Genomic DNA, 20,455 nt, shown 5'->3' with positions numbered 1-20,455 from the left:
TGTCCATTTGGAGGACGTCACCTGCTCATGATTATTAATGAGGGGGGCTGGTCGATGTGGAGTGACGTCGTGAGCGTTAAGGACATTCCTGGGTGATTATAGTAGGTATAACACCTCCACTGGCTACACTGCACAACCGATCACGTGGTCCTCTTGCCCTCGGCCACGCCGCTGGCTGGCGGCGTGACGATAACGGCGATGGAAACCACGCAGATCCTCCACGTGGCCGGACGACGGAGCGAGATGTTGGTGAACAGCGATGCAGCCAGGACCCAGGATCCCACTCACGAGCCCCGAGTTCCGCTCCCCCTTATATCCCCCCAGGCGTGGCTAGGCCCCACCTCCGGCCACGCCCTCTCGTGGAACCTTCGAGCAGGTTCCCAGAGTATCTCGGCTAGCCCCACCTGTTACCTTTGCCCCAGATACTCATCCTTCCCTGATTGGTTGTTACTTCTATGCCCGTGCCCGTGAATCCCTTCCCAGGCCAGCAGGTGTCACCCTGTCATTACACAAGCACTTTTTAAAACTATTTTTTAATAGTACTAAAAATGGATGTGATGGGCCTGGAGATAACAAGGAGTTGGTAGTACAGTAAATGGCTTCTTAAATCCTTCTGTGTGGAACTTGGGAGTCTTATCTCCCCATCTCATATTAATGGGTTTTCTCCGGATTTTCTGGCTACATTCCAGAATGGAATTTTGCAAACAACTCAATGCAGCACAACCCTCCTCAATGCAGCACAACCCTCCTCTAAAAGAGTCTCGAGACTCAGTGAGGCTTTCCTAGAAAGGGGACATTATTTTTACAAAACAAAATCATTACAGACACCTTTCAAAAACACCATTCTCCTTTTAAAATCAAGCAGCAAATTCTACTTATATGCTACTCATATAACGCACGAATAATGTTAATCTGCATATAACTTTATTATACCGTGTACATAAATTATACATTCGGCTTGCAATTGTAATTGTAAAAAAAAATTGTGAGTGAACATCTCAATGTGCATTGAAAGTGACACAGGTAACCATGATCTGATTGCCGTTCCACGTCACCGTGGTCACCATCTAAAATGTCGTACTTACCTGCTCTCGATTTTCTTTGATAGGTCTCAGTTGCTCAATCTCAGCTCAGGCGAAAATTAACGGAGTGGGAATAAATGTACAGGTACTCGTGCAGCCCTCTTTTTCAATCCACTGCTGGATGAGGGCAAGTTTGGTGAAGGTGGGGAGCATACCCATGGGAGCATAGTACAGTACAATGGATTTTTCTGTACTGCCCCCTGCTGTCCACAATGTAGCCAAACTGTAGTCTATAACGCCTGTTTTATGCACAGTAGTTGCTCATGCAAGCACTATCCAGGCTCTTGCCTGCTTAACTTCGATCTGATGAGATCGGGTACATTTCAGATGATTTAGCGAGAGGCATATGGATTAAATATGCGGTTGCAATTCAAGCCAAACATCAACCAAGAAGCAGACACTGAGCTGCGAAGTGGAATGAGTTAAACTTGGCGACATTTGGCTGAGAAAAGAAACTCAATGCAGAGCTATATTTAGGAAGAGCCTGGGGTGATGCTGTCGTTAGATATACTGTGTGGCCCTGTGCTCATTTCATTAAACAACTACTGGGAGTGTTTCCTTGTCCGTCTTCATGACATCCATCCTTGCTGAGTTATGATCCTATTATGTAATGCCTTTAAAAACCCCAATTTTAAGAAGGCAGCATTTTCTATTGCAAATGAAAATTCACGTAATCAGATTTGAAGGCGTCCAAAGAGAAAATACAAACGGTACCATGCATTTAAAATGTACAATTTATTCAACAAAGTGCAAACTGTCTTAAATTCCTTTTTTTAATCTACAGCCTTTTTTCAAACAACTGCCGGATGAAGGCCTACCCATGCTGTGTTTGTCATGGGGGTTACTCTGACCATACTTCACCATGATATAAAGCTAGTTTAACATTGTGGTGAGGGTAGTGCCCTCTAGTGGCTGTAGAGGGCAATGTAAACCCATCCCAAGATAAACTAAAACAAAAATAATGTCGATGGTTTTATCACTCCGGGATGAAGGCCTCTCCATGCCATGCCAGTCATGACGGTTGTTCAACCATAATTCCCCACAATGCAGTGCAGGTTGGAAAAGAAATGGGGAGGGTCCAGGAACAGCTCATTTGTCACTCTCCACCGATGTCAGCGCAGCGTGCGAACCACTGCGCCTCCGCTCCCCACCCCTTAAGTGAGTAACATTTAGCAGATTATACCTTCGCTGCTGTTCAAGAGCGGTGCACCTCTGACTGATGCATCTTAAAAACAACAGAAACCAAATAACAAAAATTGAAAATCAAGAGACCTGCGCGGAAGCTGCCTAAGTGGGCACGAACTACGGAGTGCTCTGCCGCTATTTGTCCTTGTCCTTTTGCTTGGGCTTGCGCTGGCTCGCCATCTCGTTCATCTTCTTCTCGAAGCGGCGCTGCAGCTGCTGGCGGCGCGCCGGATCGGAGGCGCGCTCCCTGGGACCGCTGCCGGGGTAGAGAACGCCATCGCGCAGCACCGCACGACGCGCGTGCACCCGGGCCTGCTCGCCACAGCCATGCACCTGTGCGTACGAGTCCCGCGGGGACACGCGGGCAAGCGCACGAGTCACTGGCTTGTCACGCTGGCGAGATGTTAACTACATCGCCTGGTATACAGGAGGCCGTGGGTTCGATCCTGACCCTGACGCCCGCTGTATACTCTTCCCGTGGTAGCGTGCAATTTTCTCGATTTTTCCCTCCACATTTAGAAACATGTGTTTGGAGTATTTGGCTGCTATAAATTTCCACATCTTAAGCCACTTCGTTGAGCTATCATTTGTGGCCAGGCCGCTTATGACAAATAAATATGTAGCTCAGTGGGTCTGATCTGGTAAAATAAGAAATGGTTTAGTTTCAGTATAAAGGTTAAAGTGCAGCCATGCAATATCGAGCTCACGTCAAAGCCCTCCCTGCCGCCCCCCTCCCCATGTGTGACCTTAATAGATGCTCGCTAACAGCACTTGGCCCAGCAGTCTGTACGGCTATACAGGATCTTTGTCTATGCATGTCCTTCTGTGGAATTCATTTAAGCCGATAATTACCAACACAGTGGCATTATCAGCTGATATTACCATGACAATTGGACTGTGGTTGCAATTTATTGTGACAATTGCAATTGTAACGAACCCCAGATCTAGCAAACTGCACTACAAACATGTCGGGGAATGGTTTGAGGGCATGTCTTGGGCCTGCCCTAGGTTGGCTCATCCTTAAAAGAGTACCTACTGTCATGCGTACACATCAGCACTAGGGAGACAAAGGTGGCAGGGTGTGGTGCTGGCTACATCAACCTCTTGTATGCTGTGCCAGCTTTAATAGGTGCTCACAAAAAGCAGTTGCCTCAAAAGTATGCAATGTCCACATGGGTATCTTTGATTTTATAGTCTCAAGTGTTCTTGTTCAGGACTCCCCAAAACCCAACGCCTTATGGACCCCACTGAGATTTTCAGATTATTCACGATTAACAACTAATTCACATGCATTGCACACACGAGATAACTGGTAAAAATGGAAACGTATGAAGTGTGATGGGTCATGAGGACTACAGTTTGGAAAGTCCTGAGCATGTGTGCATGCAATAAGTCATTATTACTGCTAGAATGTTCAGCACCCTGGAGCAGCTTGACATGAAACGAGTTCTAGATGTAATACTGCATGTGCATGTTGTTTTCTGGAGGTGGAGGAGAGCTTTTTTTTAAATGAACACCTCAAAGCAAGGCAAAGGTCAGGAGAGGAAATCCTGCCATATGTTGTTTACATCGGCCAGATGCCAAGGTGCAGACTGTGCTCTCTGAATACATTATCACACAAATGTGCCCTTTAGTTGTTACTTTATTCCCGTGAATTGCATCTAAAATAAAAAAAAAGGCCAATAGTTAGTAGCAATATGATATCAAATTACAATAGAAGGCCACGCTTCGTTCATAATGAGGCACAAATATTGCAACATCGTTGCTTAGTTCCATAGAAATCTCAAAATGCTTCTGTTTCACAGATACAGGCACAGCCAAGCACATGCATTATGAACCACAATTTGGAATTCATTTTTGTGAAATGATTAATGTAAATCGCATTTACAAGCACAAACGAATAAGTTACCAAAGCACAGTAACTTCTTTCATAATCTCTGTAGCTGGTAATTTGGTTATAATCCACGAACCTGCAATCACAAAGTGTTTTTCAAATCCTTCAATAAGTCCATGCTACCCCCTGGGGATAAGATCAAATGAGGAACGTGTTACGGCAAATTACCATTGAGTATCTTATAAAATGATTTATTCCCGTCATAGGAATGTAGAACTTCATTCATGGCCCAAGGTTTCAGACAGGAGATGAGCCATTCCCCACCGCTTGTTTGAGTTTTTTTTACTTTTAAAGTCAAACACGAGTGAGATGGCTGGGTGACTCAGAGCACTGAGCCAACACCATTAGCAACCTGGATTCAAATCTGGATACTAGCCACTGGTCACTAAATTAGCTTCTCATGTGTTGCCAGTTAATGGTCTCAGCTGGTCACTGGCCTGATGATTAAAAAAAAACCTGACTACATTTAATTTGTAACTAAATGCACCTTAAATTTAGATTTAAAGCTTTCGTGACTGCAGGGATTCATATTCTTGGTTCTTTCGGTAAAGTCACGTAGAAGGGAAATAATAATATAATAAAAATATAAAACAATAACAATTCTCACGACGTTTCGACTGTAACACAAGCAATCATCATGAGGTGTGAAATCCACAGCAAGAATTTTTTTCAAATCCACAGCAAGAACATTTTTCAAATCCACAGCAAGAAAATTTTCTTGCTGTGGATTTCACACCTGATGATGATTGCTTGTGTTGCAGTCGAAACGTCGTGAGAATTGTTATTTTTTACATTTTTATTATATTATTATTTCCCTTCTACGTGACTTTACCGAAAGAACCAAGAATATAAATGCACCTTATTCCAGCTCAGAGAATTAGAAATGTTGGTTTAATCGACTTGCAATGCACCCTCTTGGCACGGAGCACAAAGTTGTGCCCCCCTGGTGCAGATAAATAGGTGACTCCAAAGCATAATACTCCAAAACCTTTTCTCTGACACAAGTGGAGCACTGCTCGCTGTATGAGTTACAGATGTACATTTCTTCGTCTCATAACACGACTTCAAAAGAACAATTTTAATGTAATTGAGAGGGATTTTTTCTTAAGGAACTCAGGTGCATTCACAAAAAAATGTCACCTGAACTTGAACTACTTTCGCCCCGTACGTAGCCAACCGTGCTAATCGGAGGTGCTGGATGTCGACGCGTGAAATTACCTCCGGAATGTGGTGACTCAGGCAGTAGAGGCTCTTGCAGAACTGACAGTGCTGGCCGAGTGTCTGCACCGACGTCTTGCACTTGGCAAACGCGCACCTGCTGTTCGCCTTCACCATGGCGGCGAACATGGCGTCAAAATCCTCTTCCGCCTTCTCGCCCGTCTTGCCGCTTTTGCCTCCCACTTCTCCTGGGTGGGGATGCAACACGTACAAAGCAACGTGGTCAGTGTGTAACTCTACACTACGAATATTAGGAGTAGACTGACGTGCAACTTTTCTTACGTGACGATACATATGGAGTTTGCCGAGCAATGACGCACTGCGCTATCAACCCGAGTTTGGTCCTTGGCCATGACAAAAGTCAGTGGCGGGTGACACCCGAACCGGTAAAAGGTCCTTTCCCACATTCACCACCCTGCACTGACCAGAGTGGTGAAGTATATTTAAACAGCCCCCATGAGCGTCATGACATCTACAGGCCTTTGTCAATCTACTGCTGGATGGAGAGGCTGTGTATCATGTAATTTGCATCACCTAAAAGCTGTTTGCTGTGTGGAACTTTGAAGGGGACTGTATAAATGAATGAAAAAACAATTTACCTCTGTGCAAAAGAAATTACACCTTGAGCTGTTTTTACTTTTTTGCTGGCCAAAGCCATTTTTGCAAATATAAAAAATGCTGACCCAGAATTTAAAGTGGTAATGTACACCAGAAACAATGCAATACAATAACTTTCAATTGGGCACATAAAAAAATGTTATGGCCAATTTCACTATATCAAACTGCAATGAATCAAAGACTTCCACTTGCATTGGATAATATATTAAGAGAATACATGGTGCACATATAAAAAAATATAAAGCTCACCATGCTAATTATAAACTACCTTGTCTATGCAACAACCGTCTCTATCTCAATTAAAAACTGTTCATATCAACGCCTCCTTCAAAGTGTTGATGGCACACATCGATGTCACAACTAGCAATCCCCACTCGAGAATAAGGAAACGAGGAGATAACGAACGAGACGGATTAATTAAATATATAATGACATTGAACAAAAGGGTACAAGTAAGACTGAAGCAACAAAGCTGGCAAAGGGTAAAGAGGATGGAGTTATTTGACCCCATCGCCACCGCTCTTGATCTGAAGTGAGGGAAAGGAAGACAGAATAGAGAACTTCAAAGTGTCTTCCCTTCATACAAGCCGGACAATCTTTGTCCTCCTTCTACTCTCTCTACTCTGTTCATAATGGACCATTTAAAGTAGAACGTATATAAAAATTATCCCCTATTACAGCAAAGTGTGTGTGTGCGTGTTTGTGTGCGACTACCACCTTTGGTGTGAGCTGGCCGGGTCTTCCCATTCTTGCCAGGGTCCTCATTCTGCTGCTTCTGCTGCCTGAGCTTCTCCTCCTGCCTGGCATGCTCCCGCTCCACGCGCTCCAAATGCAATGATTTCAGGTCGACGCCGCCCGACGCGGCGGTCTGCTGCCGACTGCTTGCGGGGGAAGCTGGTTTGATGTTCGTGGAGGCCTGCAGGGGCTTTTGTTCCAAAGGCCCCCCCACCAATGCATTATTTTGCGAAGGGTCTTTCTCCGAGATATCCCTGCGCAAGGACTTCTCTTTCTGCAAGCCGCCCGCGCGTAGGGACTCGCTCTCCACGCATTGCCTCTCTGCGCTCTTTTTCTGAGACGCCTTTTTCTTTGGCTCCTTCCGCGAGGACTCCTCATCTAATTGTTCGGCCTCCGAGCGGCCCCCGCATGTCTCACCGTTGGCGACACTGGGCTTCGCGACGGCGGGCGCCCCCTCGCCCTGTTTCCACGCGGCGACGTGCCGCTGGTTCCCCAAGCCAGTGCTCGCGTGGCCCAGCCCCAGCTCCTCCGCCAGCTGATGAACCAGCATTCGCTCGTGGGAGTTCAGCGTAGCTGGGAAGTCAAGTCGATTTCTCGCCGGGTCGGCGACAAACCCCTCGACACGCTTGCGCAGCTCTTCCAGGGTGCTGCTGGAGCTCACGGACGGCGCTATTTGCGTCGCAGTTTCTGCGCTTCCTCTCGGCATCTTATGCGTTGAAGCGTCCACTCGTTTGTCCCGAGTTGCGGACACAGCCGCCTGTACTTTGGAGTTTGGCGCGCGACCCCCGCTGGTCTTGTCACGGATTTGCTGAGGCTTTGCCCTCGCACCACCGCCGCCCTCTTTGTCGCCTTCGGTGCGAGGCTGGTCTGCGGACTTGACGTGACTGAAGTTTTCTGGTACGATGTCCTGCCCGCACAGAACCCCCCACCCACCAAAACAATACACCAGACAACGCTAAAACACCAGCAGCGCTGGAAACCTCACTGCAACGCGGGAAAAACAAGAGAGAGCCGAGACGTTGTACCCGGAGTGCCAGGCACTCGGGACAAACCTGCAGGTACTCGTAGGCAGTTCTCGTCTCGCCGCGCCGTGCCATGTGGTCGAGCAGCGTGCCCAGGAAGCCGTGCCTCCGCACAGTGCAAGAGTCGCACACCACGGCGAGATGCCTCCGCGCGCGAGTCACCGCCACGTTGATGCGCCGATCTTCCGCCAGGAAGCCCACCTCGCCTGCATGACACGCACGGGTGGCACTATTCACTTCCTGCGTGTGCCGGCAATCGCAGCAATGCACACCACTGGGTGCAAATGCATTGCCCTCAATGAGCACAACCGTTGGATCGGCTTCATGTGTTGGTGAACGTTTCTTCGAGTAAGATAAACACCTCTGATTGGCACAGTTGGCTACGTACAGAGCGAAGGAAGTTCAACATGCATACACCTCATAATTCAACCATTTGAAAATCAGCTACTCCTTAACCATGTACAGGGTTCTAAGATACATTTCATTTTTATGTATATTTTTTAAACGAAACCTCAAACTTAAAACCACAACTGGCTCTTCCTTTAGCAGCTGCGCCAATGGGAGATAACTCGGTTTATGAGCTAAAGTTAAACCTATGCAAAACCTTTAAGAAAACATTGACAAAACAGGTCGCAAACCCGGAGATAATTTTGACTTTTCACTTCCATCACTGCCAGTGAACCAATCGTGCTGGAACAAAACCCCGGCCTCCAGATCAGCGGCATCACCGGTACCTTTGCGATTCGAGCGGACGAGAGAGAGGATGACCGCCTCCTTCTCCCGGCCCTGGAAGCCATCTACCGAGCGAATCTCCAGCTCCGGGTGGCGATCGGACAGCTTCTGTCTCAGCATGTCCACCTGCATGCACACAGGACACAGGGAGCTAATTCATCATCAGGCAGTGTTATGGGGTCACGCACGTTCCCTCCACCTCATCCAATTGCAATTCTGTTGCACGAGGTGCTGTTGTTTTTATTGTAGACATGCATTGTGCCGAGTCTCTGTCTGCCACGTCTTCCCATCTGCTCCGAGTCCTTCCTCACTGTCTCCTGTATGTCGGTTGCTGTTGCATCAGTTTCCGTGGAAACCTCATTGCGGTACTTGTAGATCTCTTCGTCATTGTAATTTCTGCTTCTTGATAATCAGAGTGACTGCCTCCTGTCTCGTCCGCTTACCGACTTGTTCATTGCCTACTTTCGTTTGTCAGTTGACTCCTAGAAATGCATGCGTGGAACTTCATTGTTTACTGAAGCTTTTGTTAAGCATGACAAACGAATATCGACGTATACTTATTTAAATATACATGAATGACAATGACATGCTGGCAGTACTGGAAATATACAGTAAAGAGATGGAAATTCATGAGTAAATCCGACAGTGTTCGAGTTACATTTTTATTTGAAAAATCCTAAATGACTCAAAATACTGGCAGTGCCAGGTGAGATTGCTTGTGAGCGGTACTGCTGGCTGCGAACCTCAATGGCCATATGTTCCGGACAAGACGGAAGAGGTGGCAGATCATAACGATGATTATGAAGCAGGAGTTCTGAACCACTGACGAACCTGCAGGTTGTAGGGGGCGATCACTGCAATGTCTTCCGCCTTCACTCCCGCATCAATCAGAGCTTGCACATGAGCCGAGACAATGTCAACTTCCCCTGCAAATGAGTCGACAATTTTACACATTTTTTTCCTGTTATTTTCTACACAATTTATTGCCATTATCAATAACATCATCATTCACAATCATTAACGAGTGCACATGAATTACATTCAATCTGTATGCAAATGAACTACATTCTGTTGACTGAAACTTTTTCCTATTATATATGTATCTATGTTGAACTTCTTTCACACCATACGTAGCCAACCATGCTAATCGAAGGTGTTACATATTCAGGTGAAACTTAAGCCTAAGCTGTATGGCATCATGGGTAATAGCCACAAGCCACAGCACATTTATGCCCAGCAGCTAAGGGCAGGGCAGGGCCGCCTCCTCACCGGGATTGCCCTTTGACTGCTCGCCCGCCAGCTCCGTCTCCAGGAGGCCACACCCGGCAGTGTCCACCAGCAGCAGCGCCAGCGCCGTCTCGTCCGTCGTCTCCACGCCCGGCAAATCCCTGCCGGAGAAACACACAGACGTTCACCGCCGTGCCCCTCCCCCTCCGTACTGCCACCTTTCCCTTTACACCGGCGCTTGGTTCTGCGACGGGTTTTGCTGGCAGTACATGCAACACAAAGACAAAGACCACCTATATAACCTAAACATAGTGTTGTGGCAAATACTGTTAGCGAGCGCCTATGAAGTCCAGAGCGGCACACTCGGGGTGGGTGGCGAGCACCACTTCCGGCCACCTGAGTCTCTCCAGCGGTAATGTTTATACACCACACCAGGTACTAATTTGAGACTGAGTCAACCTAGGGGAGGCCCAGGGCTGGTTCAGATAATTGTCACTGGTGTTGGCCGTAGGCGGGGATCGAACTCGGGTCGCCAAGTCCGGAGCGCAGAACGTGACGCACACACGGTGGGGCACTCACTTGAGCAGATGTGAAGCCACGGAGGGGTGGGCCTCCAGCTTGCCTTGGTAGACGTGCTGTGAGGCCCAGTCCATGATGGCCGCATTCATGCGGTACTGCACGGTGAGCATACGCACGGCACTTGAGCCCAGCCGCTCGACCAGACGCTCCATGAGGCTAACGGCCAGCCCGCCCTCAGCCGCACTGCATGCACGCAAAGACAAAGATCCCCCGTATAGCAATACCGTACTGTGGGGGCAAGTGCTGTTAGCGAGCGCCTATGAAGGCCGGAACAGAACACGAGGAGGTGCATGGCCAGCACCACGCCCGACCGCCTTTGTCTCCCTAGTAGTTTACACACCACACCAGGTACTCATTTAAGCCCGAGTCGACCTAGGGGACGCTCAGAATCGGTTCAGATAATCATCGTTGGTGTTGGTCATGGGTAGGAATCGAACTCGGGTAGCCGGGTTCGTAGCGCAGTGCGCTAACCGCGACACCATCACTCCACACACACTTGCACACACATGCATGCAGGCACACACACACTGAGGTTAAAGTTTTTTTGTGAATGATAGCCGACCTAGGCTGCCAACACTTATCAACACCAAAAGTGAGGATACTTGCTATCAGCATGTGATAAAATTATACCACGAATATTTGTATAAAAAAGTGTTTGTAGGCGCTCTGTTTTACTAATTCATCAACCTGAGTTCGATTGCTGCCTATGACCAACATAACTAGCAAATGTCTGCATCACCTAAGTTGACTCAGCCTGAGACCAGCCTTAAATGAGTACTTTAATCAGTGCTCAACACTCTGCCACAAAAGTCTGGTAAAGGATGGTCTGTGTCTCACGCATACATCTGGGCATCTTTCAAATGTATGTTCAACTTCTTTTGCACCATACGTAGCCAAACATTGGAGGTGCGGGGGAAGGACAACAAACTAAACACAAAAAGCAGTTCTAAAGAAATAAGTTTTCAATCCAGATTTAAAAGTGCATCGATCCAGTGGTTTCCTAACATCGGAAGGAAGAGCGTTCCAGACGGCCGCCGAAGCGCATCTGAAAGCGCGCGATGCGTGTGAAAGGCGAGAGGGGGGCGAGCACCTCTGGGACACGATCGTGGGCGGGAGCTGCCGGTGGTCGCCAGCGAGCACGCAGCGTGGGGCCTGCAGCAGCGGCAGCCACGACGCAGCCTCCACGGCCTGCCCGCACTCGTCCACGACCGCCACGGCAAAGTGCGCCGGGGGCAGCAGCTTCAGCGGCCCCCCAGCCCACGCGCCTGCATCGCACCGCACCCACCGTTACGACACACGCGTACAGGCCTTTCCAACCCAGCTTATATATATGCTCCAAGCACGTGTGCTGTTTCATTCAGACGCTGTCGCCTCGACAGACCTGGTTTCACCTGAGGACGGCTGCTTGCGTTGTGGCCGAAACGTCGTGAGAATTATTTTATTATGTTTTATTTTTATTATTCTATTACTTCCCTTCTACGTGACTTTACCGAAATAACCAAGAAGAAGCATACAGGCCTTTTGCCCATCCTCTGCTGGGTGAGGGGCTCCCCACGCGGAGAGGGTCATGGGAGATGTTTGACTGTATTTCACCAAGCAGGTCAACGCGGGTTCGTCAAGGCACAAAGCATAAACGTTACAGGTATAGTACAGTCAAACAATGGCTTTTACCGCATTGTCCTCTGCTGACAATGTACCCTGACCTCATCGTAATTATAAAAATTGTGGAATTTATTTATCTAGGAAAGCTTCACTGAGAGACAAGACTCATTAAATACTTTATATTAAGTTCGCTTGCTTGCTTGCGTGCTTACGTGCTTGCTTGCTTGCTTACGACCGTTTAAATCTTTCGGTCGTTTTTTAACCCACTTCCCGTGATCCAATTGAGCTGACATTTTCCACACAGACTCGTTGTGCGAGACAATTAATGTTCGTGAAATTTTTTTTTTAAAATTTTTACACTTTTTAGGCAAAAAAAATGATTTTACATTTATTCAAATACAACTCATTCATGGCTTTGGCTGAACGTCACAGTGTAGGAGCCCAGAGCATAACCCCTCCACAGGCCGTGGCGGAGTAGCGCAGTTGGTAGCGCCCTTGCTTCCCATGCCAAAGGTCGCGGGATTGATCCCCGCGTCCTCCACAGGCGAATATATTTTAAATCCTTTATATTAAGTTCACTTGCTTGCTTAGGACCGTGCAAACCTTTCGGTCGTTTTTTAACCCACTTCCCGTGATCCAATCGAGCTGACATTTTGCACACAGACGCGTTGTGCGTGACAATGCATTTTCATGAGAAAAAAAAATTCCAAAATTTTACACTGTTTAGGGACATTTTTTAAAAGATTTAATTACCAATTGTTTAATGCTGCCAGACAATCATCTGACCCATAGGTGGCAGCCATCTCAAGCCAGAGGACGAGAGGACTAGCCGCCACGCATATAAAGGATTTATAGTGAAAAACTTTGTTTTTACGGGTTAATTTTTTTTTAGATTGAGATGTTTGCACATTTCCTACATAAGGAGTGTGTTGTGTGGCAGGAACCTAGACAAAACCAATGCAGGTGAGGGGATAATGTTCACGCACATTGGGATCATGAACCTTGTGGCCCAGCAGGTTTGGGAGGTTCACAAATTATGAGCCACCAAAGCACTGGATTACTTGAGTGCACCAACCCTGGCTTAACCATTGATGTCTCGACACAACATCATGTGGAGCTCTCATAAAAGAACAATGGATTTCCATCAATAAATGCCTTTTACTTCACCTGACAATCATCTATTTACACACATTATCTTTGTTCTTACAAGCAAGACCTGACAAATCATAGTAACATATTTATGTTTTAAAATGTTATCAATTTAGTTTTGTGTGGCAGGGACAACGTAATCGTCTTTCATACCCTGAATTTCACGCCCTGAAGTGTGCATGCAAGGAACCATTACTTATATGATTTAGCAGATTTTATACTCAGGCAAATTGAGCGGAAAAAAACTGATAAAACATGACGGAAAAAATAAGAAACAATACAAATGACATTGTGAAAAAATGTACAATAAAGATTTGTTTTTAATTGAATCACGATACCAATTCAATGCATCGCTGAGAGCACAGGCTGAATCATTACATACGTGCTGTATTCTTTGGAAAAAAAAACATGACAACTCAATAAAAACTCCGGGCCTGACGCCATCACTAAAAGTCAATAAAATAAATCACCTGTCGGGCATACCAGTTTAAGCTTGTCAGTGACGACAGCAGCTTACTTCAACCCGGTCACCTGGTGGGCGTCCTGATTTGTGACGCCCGTGAAGTGTGAAGTTAAAATGTGACAGACGCTGATGAGGAGGAGGAGGAGGAAGAGGCTGAGTCACCCGTGGTTGTAGCGAGGATGACGTCAGCACCCTGCAGGATGTTCCTCATGGCAGTGTCTTCGCGCTCCCGCAGCTCCTTGCGGAGGCTCCTCATTTCCGCCTGTAGCCGCGCGCGCTCCCCTCGCTCCGAGCCATTTCTCAACTTGGCCTGCGTGAGCAGCAACATACGCACACGCGTACGTACACACATGCACAAAGAAAAATATCACCCTTATATCTTTAATATACTTTCGGGACAAGTGCTTTTGGCGAGCACCTCTGAAGGCCGGCATGGTACACGAGGGGGTGGGTGGCCAGCACCACGCCCAACTGCTCCCCAATGGTGATGTTTACACTCTGAACCAGTTACTCATTTGGAGGCCCAGGATCGGTTCAGATAGTCGTCACTGCTGGTGGCCGTGAGTGGGAATCGAACATGGGACACCGGGTTCGTAGCACAGCCCGCTAACCGCTACACTACCCACAAACATCACACATGCATACACACACATATGCATGAAGATCCCTCGTAGAGCCATATATACTTTTACATAGTAACACAAACCTGGATTTAACGTAGACAAATACGATTATCATTCGAACTAATCACACATTGGCAGAGGGCTATGTAAGCCTCATGTAGGGTTCCAGCTCATGGGAGAATGCGGACCAAGCTTCCCGCCACGCTTAACTGGCCACAACCCAACGGGTGAACCGCACCGCCGTATCCACGTGCACTTGGCGTGGTGAGGATTCGTGCCCTCGCGTAGAAGTGATGGTGCCCAGCAGGAGGGCTCGGCGTAGCTCCTCACGTGAACCTTGTCCATGTCGCTGCGCACGTCGCGTACGATCCCCGCGTCGTCCCCGCGGGCAAGCATGGCGTCCAGGCAACGGCTGCGCACCGAGTCGAGCAGGCGGGCCGGGTGGCCGAGCCGCAGCACTCGCACGCCCGCGCACGCCAAGCGCTCCACCAGGTTATCCACGGCGACGTTAGACGGCGCGCACGCAAGCACCTGCGGGCGCAACGGTGACGTGAACGCACGTCCGATACGGGTGTGGTGGTGCGAGCTGAACAGGTGCAGCTTGCACGGTGAGCATTGTGTCTTGGTATGAGCATGGAGAAGTCACCAACAAAGGATTGAAAATTGTTATTATTTAATCTTTCCAGCACGTACGCTACCCCAGAGGCTGCTGGCTACATGAAACAACACAATGTAACTCTGGAATACCTTCTCTCCACGCCGCACTGTCTGCTGGATGATTTCCACCACGGTGGTCGTTTTGCCCGTGCCCGGCGGCCCGTGGATGATGGCCACCTCTCGCTGGGCCAGGGCGAAGATCACGGCCTCGCGCTGAGAGTGGTCGAGAGCCGTGTTTAGAAACTCCACCTGTCCTGCATGATGCACAACAATCAAGCAAGGACGATGATGCAAAAGTACTTTATTAACCCGAGGCAAGTCAGAGCTTGCTTAGATAATGTATGATACCATGTCTCTTAACACAAAGGGGTGTAAACCATGATTATTATTGTTAATATTTAAGTTACTCCATCAAAATAAAATTAGTAAAATGGTATAATTAGCAAATTGTTAATAAAATAAGGAAATTTGTATAGAAAGGAAGTTAAGTTATAAAGCACAATGGATGGATCTTGAATCTTTATAAGTTACAATGGATTAAATTTCAACATGAATTTAATCCAATAATTAAAGACATGACCTGATCAAATTAGTCTCATACTGGTATCCAACCGGTTACAATTGTTGGCCATGTGTATTTTGATCTTGACCTGGGCCTCCACTAACATTGGCACCTGCACTGAGAACACAAAGGTGACCTCATACGGTGCTACATCCAGTAGCATAGAGTGGTTTTCATGGGCATTGGAGTAGGAATTAAGTTAGGCCCTGTGTAAAATACATCCCTTTCTTCGTATTCCGCTGACTGGATCCCTCCTAAGCTCTGTAAGCCCTGGTGCAGTATGGAGCCTGCATATTCGATAGCTACACCGCTGTGGTGATGCTGATAAATGTTCAGAAACAGCATGTTGTCTGCAACGTGTGAACGCCGCAGGGCACCTTTTGTCCCTGTACCTGTGTGTGCCAGAGGAGCACTGGGCTCGGAGATCCCAAACAATACGGAGATCATCTGTCCTGACGATCCCCCATGGTGATTATTGAGGGCTGCGAGGGCACTGCAACACAAACAAGGAGGCACAATTTACGTTTCATTGTCACAAACACAAAGCAAGGAACAACCAACAAAAGCTGATATTGCTCATCTAGCAAGATACGGATGTACCGACGCTGTGTCCCAGGCTGCCAGAAACAAGTTTTGAACGTTATAATTGACAAAGCTGCAGACACGTCATAAACCCCATAGTGCACAGCTAAGCTACATTGACTTAGAGATCCGACGTTTTTTTTCAAGAGAATACATTCTCAAGATAAAAAAAAAAATATCAGAAAAAACTGATGAAACTTAGCACATACAAAGTACTTTTCATAATTAATCTACAATTTATGTTTTATTCCAAAGAACACTGTGAAATCATCGGATTATATAAAGTTAATCTGACATGAACGTGTCAAAGTAGCAATTAAAGATTCTCCATGAACTTCATGGCCATTAGGATTTTATTCAACCCACTTGAATTTGTTTAAACATTTAACCCTCAGAATGAGAAAGGTTATTTCGGTAACCACATAGTGCTACAAGACATTGGCAAAGACACCTACATTTAATTATCGAATATCATGAGAATATCATTACAATGAGATTTATTTACATCCACTAAAATATACTTATGTAAACAAATACATTCACTCATGTTTCCACAGCATGCTATAAGGGCGCTAAGGATTGATTCCAATCTCTTAACCCATAATGACAGCAACAACAATAACGTTATTTTTCGATTTAAAGCTTTCGTGACTGCAGGGATTCATCTTCTTGGTTCTTTCGGTAAAGTCACGTAGAAGGGAAGTAATAAAATAATAAAAATAAAACATAATAAAATAATTCGCACGACGTTTCGGCCACAACGCAAGCAGCCGTCCTCTGGTGAAGAATACGGAGGACGGCTGCTTGTGTTGTGGCCGAAACGTCGTGAGAATTCTTTTATTATGTTTTATTTTTATTATTTTATTACTTCCCTTCTACGTGACTTTACCGAAAGAACCAAGAAGAAGAACAATAACGTTATTGATCAAATCACCCGGAGTGGGCACAACGTGTGTGTGACGCCCGTGCGAGCTGCAGGCGCGCACGTTTTGAGGCGCTTGTAGGTGATGTCGTTGGCCAGCTTGAGTAGGCTGTAGGGCCCGTCGTGCTTCAGGTCGAGAGCGTCGTGTGCCTCGTCAAACGCCACCGTGACGGCCGACGCCGAGACACGCGTGACCACGCCGGATGCCAGCTGCTCCTCCACCGCGTCGCATGCGCCCTCGTACAGGCCCACGATGTCGCCTGCAAACGCCGCCAGCGCCAACACGAACAGCGTACGACAACTGATTTGACACGTTGCTTTCGCGACCAATATCATGATTCTTGGGTCAGATCACGTGGGGAGTAAATTGCCAATGTGTCGTACACATCCTCCTCTACCCGACACAGACAAATTCATAATTTCTTCAGCAAAGCCAGTACGTTAGAGAACAATCCACAATATTTAACACAACAACACACCACCACTATATCCCCTTTACCACATGCATGAATACCATGAGCAACACCGCGAGCCCCTTACCACCACCAGCACAACCACCGCTATAAACACAACAGCTGCCACGCAGCAGTATTGTACCCTACCTGGTCCGAAGTCATTGCTGGGGAGCTTGGAATCAGGCGCACCGCCCCGCGCACCGAATTTCAGCAGCTGGCGGCCGTAGAGGCCGGTCCGCCTGTTGCAGAGGTGTAAGCGCAGAAGGCAGATACCACGGCGCTGCAGCTCCTTGAGAGGCACTCCCTGCTGCCATGACCTGAGAAAAACAGTCAACATGAATGAGTTGTACAGCATTTTAGCTCAATAATGTCAGCGTATATAACGAATTGCACATACAGCCGTGCTTTTTTGAGGACAACTCAACTATTTTTTGGAAGAAAAACGATTGAAAGCAGCAATCCCAAAGATCACAAACTGAGTCGTGTAGTGTGCAAAGCAAAGCTGACACGTTGTAAGCTGTCTCCACACTCTAAAGAAGTGGCACATGCCATGCCGTCCTAGTTTATTATCACACAGTCACGAATTTTAGCAGTGGATAGTGCATTCCAAAAATCGTTATCTTCAGTGTAATGTTTATATTTTTTATATTGGTTAAAAAATAATATAGATTTGGTTTTCATGGAAATAACACTCCACCTTTAAATTATCCCTGTATTTCCAGTGTAACTAAAGCATCATTTTATCTTATCATTGGAATTCATTTAACCCAGGACCCCATTGCCAATACGAACTTGTTTCACTCTGTCTTCACGGTTGTTTTTCATCTGCTGCAATATGAATCCAGACTTAACACCACACAAACACGTTCAATGCATGCACAAATAAAACTATCAGCCACATCCAGACCACCAGCTCAAAACAATTGAACGCGTGGCCATTTGATGTTTTCTAAGTTTTGACCAACAACTCAAAGAGTGGCCCACTGTGAACCCGCTACAAAGGTGAGATTCTCGGCCACGGATTTAATCAGTGGCGACTTGTATCTGAAACAATCCTGCCCCCCCCCCATTCACCAACACTGACCATAGTGGTGAAGTATGGTCAAACAACCCCCACGGCCGAAACGGCGTGAGGATGAAAGCATCCAGCAGTGGATTGACAAAAGTGATCCCAAGTTATTGGGAAGTCATCATGAAATGTGTACAATGACAACATGAGATGATTACTCTTGTACATTATAATTACAGCATTGTGTGTGATTACATTGTACAGCATTGTTGTGTATAATGATGCATATTAACGCAAACATGTTGAGTTAAATTTTTATTTAAAGCTTTCGTGACTGCAGGGATTCATATTCTTGGTTCTTTCGGTAAAGTCACGTAAAAGAGAAATACTATTGTTTACATTTTTATTATTTTATTATTTCCCTTCTACGTGACTTTACCGAAAGAACCAAGAATATGTTGAGTTAATCCATGAGATTATGGTAGTTGTTATGGTAAATTGACAGTCCACGAGTTTACAACTATTGTACGCAATATAATGTGATTTGTAAGAAGTGTATACTATTATAAGTGTTGCTACATTATCATGGCATTGCACATTATACTTAAACATAATGACTGCTCAAGCAATTAAAGAGTAAATAGAAGGGCCTTACTTGGCTTGTTCTATCTCAGCTTCTCTCTCCTCCTTCAACAGCTCCTGCCACTTCACAATGAAGCTCTCCATGGACACCATCGTTAATAATGTTATAACAGTTGTTGTATGTTTGTTACACGATATAAGAGATCAGGTTAAACGAGTTAAAAGGTGTCCCCTTCTGTCTACATTGTACAGTACACGCGCATCAGGGCACTTGCGATGTTTTAACACTCAAAACGAAACTTTAACTAAAAACGCGAACAATATTATTATTTAAGAAAACAAGTTTAACTGTGGTTATAATTAACTGAAGTTTTTGTTCAATAACTTAAAGATGTTAAACCCCGTTAAAGACTTTCAAAGATATCGGCCAACAGCTGACCCGGAACCTTAACACCGGTGTCTGTAAAACAGCGCAGTGCAGCACACAAATACAAATAAATCGTTTACATTTACGGGTTTAACTCTGATAAATATACATGTTACCGATACCCATTGCAGGTGCAAATTTACACCGTTACGATAATAACCAGAGTAATTTATGTAACGCTTTAAATAAATTAATGTGCGTTCATAACCCTATAAACAGAGCACTGGGGGTCGAATGACCTTGCCAACGGAAACCGTTTCCGCCAGACAGTGCGAGGTGGTCATCCGCCATCTTTGTAAGGGAAGACGATCCCCCACCCGCTGGCGCGTGCTGAGGGGGGTGGAGATGGAGGAGAGGGGGGGGGCAGAGGGGGGGGGCAGGGGGGGAGCAGAGTGGGGAGGAGAGGGGGGGGCAGAGGGGGGTGGGAGGAGAGGGGGGGGGCAGAGGGGGGTGGGAGGAGAGGGGGGGGCAGAGTGGGGAGGAGAGGGGGGGGGCAGAGGGGGGTGGGAGGAGAGGGGGGGGGGCAGAGGGGGGGGCAGGGGGGGGGCAGGGGGGGGGCAGAGTGGGGGGGCAGAGGGGGGTGGGAGGAGAGGGGGGGGCAGAGGGGGGTGGGAGGAGAGGGGGGGGCAGAGGGGGGTGGGAGGAGAGGGGGGGGGCAGAGGGGGGTGGGAGGAGAGGGGGGGGGGGCAGAGGGGGGTGGGAGGAGAGGGGGGGGCAGAGGGGGGTGGGAGGAGAGGGGGGGGCAGAGGGGGGTGGGAGGAGAGGGAGGGGGCAGAGGGGGGGGCAGAGGGGGGGGCAGAGGGGGGGGCAGAGTGGGAGGGCAGAGGGGGGTGGGAGGAGAGGGGGGGCAGAGGGGGGGCAAAGGGGGGGGGGCAGAGGGGGGTGGGAGGAGAGGGGGGGGCAGAGGGGGGGGGGGCAGAGTGGGGTGGGAGGAGAGGGGGGCAGAGGGGGGGGTGTTTAGGAGGAGAGGTGGAGGGGGTGGAAGGAGGGGTGGGAGGATAGGTGCACGAGGGTTGGTAGGAGAGTACTCTTAGGTTTTTTCGGTAAAGTCACGTAGGTAAAAATAAAAATACATAATAAAAAATAACAAAAATAACAATAGAAATAAAATAAATAAATAAATCGTCTAC

General features: G+C 47.3%; 1 protein-coding gene across 2 annotated transcripts; it reads right to left on the bottom strand.

The window, feature by feature from the left end:
* Positions 1–928: 928 nt before the first annotated feature.
* On the bottom strand, positions 929–19,625 carry IGHMBP2 (immunoglobulin mu DNA binding protein 2). Of its 2 annotated transcripts, none has more exons than XM_078858994.1 (16): positions 18,972–19,625; positions 17,455–17,624; positions 16,917–17,112; positions 15,741–15,841; positions 14,877–15,040; positions 14,460–14,660; positions 13,669–13,816; positions 11,383–11,557; positions 10,293–10,475; positions 9,756–9,874; positions 9,318–9,412; positions 8,489–8,612; positions 7,785–7,960; positions 6,715–7,639; positions 5,380–5,567; positions 929–2,600 (listed from the first exon to the last, which is right to left on the bottom strand). In XM_078858994.1, exons 1-16 carry the CDS (start codon positions 19,049–19,051, stop codon positions 2,403–2,405), a joined length of 3,243 nt encoding a protein of 1,080 aa, XP_078715120.1. In that variant the 5' UTR covers positions 19,052–19,625; the 3' UTR covers positions 929–2,402. The 2 variants fall into 2 exon arrangements, with proteins under 2 accessions (XP_078715120.1, XP_078715121.1); XM_078858995.1 differs by having other exon boundaries at positions 5,380–5,564.
* Positions 19,626–20,455: the final 830 nt, after the last annotated feature.

This window comes from Lampetra fluviatilis, chromosome 8 (assembly GCF_964198595.1).
Source record: "Lampetra fluviatilis chromosome 8, kcLamFluv1.1, whole genome shotgun sequence".
NCBI lineage: Eukaryota > Metazoa > Chordata > Hyperoartia > Petromyzontiformes > Petromyzontidae > Lampetra > Lampetra fluviatilis.
Note: the sequence above shows the minus strand (reverse complement) of the source record. Positions and strands in the feature narration are given on the sequence as shown.